We start from the raw sequence: 4,740 nt of genomic DNA on the forward strand, positions 1-4,740 counted from the left end.
TAAGCTGTAGAGTTGAGAAATGAAAAGTCTTAAAACTTATTTTTCATTTCAAATAAGATCTCTGAGATACAATATGTAAAGTGAACCAGCAGTGTGTTGATTTAAAATGAATTTAATACTAAATAGAAAACCTACATTTTAAAAATTATAACTATTTCAGGAAGAATCATGGAGCTTATTTTTGAAAAAAATCTTTCTTGTAAGTAGGGAAACAGTGCATTAAATTACTTAGAATTTGTTACTAAATGTAATTTTAAAACTTATTATATCCTAAAAGGTAACAGCATATTAAATCTTCCTGTTGAACTGTGGTAGCCTGTGTAATCACAGTGATTTCTACCTCTTTTCTCATGCTGTCTCATAATCCACTAAAAACGCAAGGCTTTAGGCTGGGCACGACAGCTTATACCTGTAATCCCAGCACTTTGGGAGGCCGAGGCAGGAGGATCGTTTGAGTGTGGAAGTTTGAGACCAGCCTGAGGAACAAAGTGAGACCCTGCCTCTATAGAAGATAAAAAAAATTAGCTGGGAGTGGTGGGGTGGACCTGTAGTCCCAGCTACTTGAGTGGTGAGTGGCTAAGCTAAGAGGATTACTCAAGCCCTGGGAGGCTGGGGCTGCAGTGAGCCATGATTGTGCTACTGCATTCCAGCCTAGCAACAGAGCAAGACTCTGTCTTTAAAATGAATAAAATGTAAGGCCTTAGATTTTAACCTCTCAAATTCTTGAGCCTAACAATTCAGAAAATCAGTGTTTCTGTTTCAGCCTTTAAAAAATAATGCAACCTAACATCTGCTGTGAAAATTGACATCTTTCTCTTTTGCTTCTAGGCTATTTTGGAAGACCTTGGAGAAATATACGGATGCCATATTCAGTACTGACTTTGGCAAAAGCTAAGTCTTGCGCAAGCCTGTCAGCTAGATACCTTATTCACAAACTCTTCACAAAAGATGTCCTGATCCAAAGTAACGTCTATGGAAGTCTAACGCATGGCCTGTATGCCCTTGACTCTAATAAGATTAGTGCTCTCCAAGGTTTGTTACATGTAGAGTATGTCTGAATAAATAAAAGCCAATTGTGTTTAAGAGAAGGGCAGAAAGAAGAATCCATTCAGGTTGTGTTTGTTCTGGGGAGAATGGAACTTTTACTGAGTCCCTCATTAGAGTACAGCAAGGAGCAAGATCATGAATTGTAATTCTCTCTGCATTTGGGTTCTTAAGGCTAATTGCTCTGTCTTAAATGGCTTTGCTAGAACAGGAAACTGTAGCTCCCTGCTATGGACTGCCAGGGGTATGGAAACTCAAAACACCTTCATTGACTGAGGAGCAAGGTCAAAGCTAAAGGGCTTCATCCATTTGCAGAAGTGTCAACAAAAGCACAGAAGGTTAATTTGCTAAGTTTTTCTTGTGCACATTAGCCTGATATAGTCTCTGTGACATATGCTAAGTGAAGTAATAAAGCTTCTAAAAACTTCTTGTGAAATCTTAAATTTGGACAAAGTGGAAGCAAAATATTTCTTACTTGTATCACTGGCACCCAGCAAAGATGTAGCTCTGATCTCAGGTGGTTCCTACCTTCATATCATACATTTTCATAGCCAACAAATTTGAACAACACTGGTGTTTCAGAATAAAGAAACCTGGTTTTCAGCTAGCAGCTTTTATAAGCATTTGTTATCATCTAACCCAATTGTTTTCAAACTTTTTTTTTGCTGCAACCCATAATAAGAACTACATTTTACATTGTGACACAGTACATGCCTCTGTGTGAGTGTGACTTTTAAAAACCAAAGCAAAAGTTTCACAAACAGTACTTACTCTATGAGTGTTACATTCCAGTATTTTCTCTTCCATTACATTTCTTTCATGTACTGCTATCACTGGTTTCACAACCTAGTAATTGGTCACAACTTGCAACTTGAACATCACTGAGCTAACCTACTAGGCAAAAAAGCTAAACTCAATTTCCCTTACTTTATGGTTAAAAAAAAAGTTTGTAGGCAATTCTGAAATGAATGTGTTTATGGAAGAAATAGTGTCTTTCTAATTACTTTTTTTTTTTCAATTCAGGGAAAAATTTTTTTATAAAGAACTTTTATATGTTCTTTAACATCTGGAAAAGATTACTTCTTTAAAAGTTGATGAAAATATTTTCTAAGCCTTTTATCATTTTATCTCTCACTGAATTATATTAAAATCTGAAAGATATCTTTTGCAGTAAACAAATATTCAGCACGAGTTTGATGTATTATCCACATAGGGCAGATTTTAACAAATTTCTCCTAAGACTCAAAGTTCTGTTGCTTTGTAGAAGGACAATCATTTGAGTTATTTCAGCAAAGAGAAGACAGTAGAGTCATTGTTGTCCCAAGGGGCAGAGCCAGCCCCAAGGAGTAGAAGCTGACAAGAAAGTCTGTTTCACTTTAATATAAAGATAAAATGAACTTGGAGAAGGAAGAGTCAGAGCAAAGGCTGGGTGATCAGATATGAGAGGAGAGACCTGCACTCATGGGAGAACTGGGATTATGACCCCTAATATGATTTCTATAAAAGTACTGCTTCATTCGAAATGAGTTCAAACATACAGAAATGTATGGAAAATAATATAATAAATACCTGTCTACCCCCGTCACTGATAATAGACATTTCGTGTTTTCTGCTCCACGTTTTTGTTTTTAAAAAAATAATAAAGCTTTACTGATATAATTAACGCTCCAACTCATCATCCCTTTCCCCTCTTCTGCTCCCCAGAAGTAATCACAGTCCTGGAGTTGGATATATCATTCCCATGCATGTTTTATACTTTTGCTACCTATGTTAATAGATCCATAAATAATATGTAATATTGTTCTGTAGTTATTTTATTTTACTTTATTTTTTCTTTTCTTTATTTTTTGAAATGGAGTCTTGCTCTGTTGCCCAGGCCGGAGTGCAGTAGTGTGATCGTGGCTCACTGCAATGCTGCACTCCAGCCTCAAACTGATGGGCTCAAGCAATCCTCCCACCTTGGCCTCCCAAAGTGCTGGGATTATAGGTGTGAGCCACTGCACTCGGCATGTGGTGGTTTTAATGTACGTAAATGGGGATGTACAGTAATCTTTTTGCACATCTTAAAATCACTCAACATTATGTTTTTGAGATCTGTTCATACATTTGAACTGCTGATTCATATCCCATTGAATGAATAAACCAATTTATTCTTCTATTCTAATATAGTTTCTTACCCTAATATTTTGTTATTTGGGGGAAAAGTTTCTGAAAATTAGTAGTCAAAGGTAACTCTGTCCATGAGCCAAAGGTGTAGATTTCATATAAATAACTATTATCTGATGCTCTCTGATGAGAGTTCAGTATCACTTAAGGGCTCTTAATTGATAGGGAGGAAGTTGGTAGGCAGATTTGCAATTAGCGAACAACTCTCACTCCTTAAACCCCCATCCATGTCTTTATATTGCAGAACTGTCGAATCTTAGCAATAGGAAATACTATACAGGCCCTGTAATACAGCATCCCACCCACAGCAGGAACTCCTATCTCAACTTTGACAGAGTCACCTCCCCTGGGCCTTGAACACTTCCATTGATGAGGCACCTGCTGTCTCAGCTACAATTCATGGGAAAGTTCTTCCTTCTAGTGACTCAAAATGTACCTTCCTTTGTAAATCATACACATTTGTCTTGGTTATCCCTTCTCTACCTAAACAGGGTCAGTCCAATCACTTTTCACAGGTTGGGCCTTCAAGCAGTTAATGACAGCTATCACTTCCTGCTGGAGCATTAGGAGATCATAAAGACACTCCCTTTTAAGTTCAGAACCGAGTGCGAGAGGGCTGCTCCATCAGGCAGATGAAGATAAAAATAGCAGCTTTATTCTTCAATCGTACATGTCCCATTCATCCCAACTTTCCAATGTAGAGGTCTCTCCACATGGTAGCATGAGGATTGGAGAGGAAATGTTCTACCCAACCTTTTCCCTCTTAAGCCTTATGCTTTTTCAGTTAAATATTAACATTTCCCTTCAGAATTCCTCACATACGTGTTGCCCTGATCCTTCATGATTTGATTCAATGACTACCTTCAGATGTACTTAAATCCACCCAGGATACAATAGTACAACCTATTAGGCTATTAATGCAGCCTAAAATGTCACATGCCATTTAAAAATTTACGGTCAGGTCAGGCGCAGTGGCTCATGCCTGTAATCCCAGCCCTTTTGGGAGCCAGAGGCAGGAGGATGCCTTGAGCTCAGGAGTTCGAGACCAGCCTGGGCAACCTGGTGAAACCCTGTCTCTACAAAAAATACAAAAATTAACTGGGCATATACTGGCTACTAGCTACTCCCTAGCTACTTGGGAGGCTGAGGCAGGAGGATCACTTGAGCCTGGAAGGTTGAGGCTGCAGTGAGCCGTGATTGTGCCACTGCACTCAAGCCTGGGTGACAGAGTGAGACCCTGTCTCAGTGAAATAAAATAGAATAAAGTAAAATATATGGTCAACTAAGACCTCTAGATCTTTCTTGCTATAACTGATATTTATATTGTTAGTATTCAGGCTGTTACCATTTATACTGCTAGTACCTTTTAATGTTAATGTAAGAAAAATATAAATATATTTTTTGCTGCATCATATCTTGTCAATGTAGGTCAGCATTCCCTGAACTGTGTTTCTCAAATTCAGCTAGATGTTAATAGGTGTTTTAGGTGTTTCATGAAATACCTTTTCTTTTTTTTTTTTTTTTTTTTTT

At 37.8% G+C, this 4,740-nt stretch overlaps 1 protein-coding gene across 1 annotated transcript in view; it reads left to right on the top strand.

Moving 5' to 3' along the window:
• The window catches only part of BEND2 (BEN domain containing 2), a 36,899-nt gene that overhangs the window by 28,043 nt on the left and 4,116 nt on the right, over window positions 1–4,740 (top strand). The window contains 1 exon segment of the mRNA XM_017894883.1: window positions 829–1,032. Within this exon segment, the coding sequence (XP_017750372.1) occupies window positions 829–1,032 (204 nt within the window).

This window comes from Rhinopithecus bieti, unplaced genomic scaffold (genome assembly GCF_001698545.2).
Source record: "Rhinopithecus bieti isolate Rb0 unplaced genomic scaffold, ASM169854v2 scaffold_25806, whole genome shotgun sequence".
NCBI lineage: Eukaryota > Metazoa > Chordata > Mammalia > Primates > Cercopithecidae > Rhinopithecus > Rhinopithecus bieti.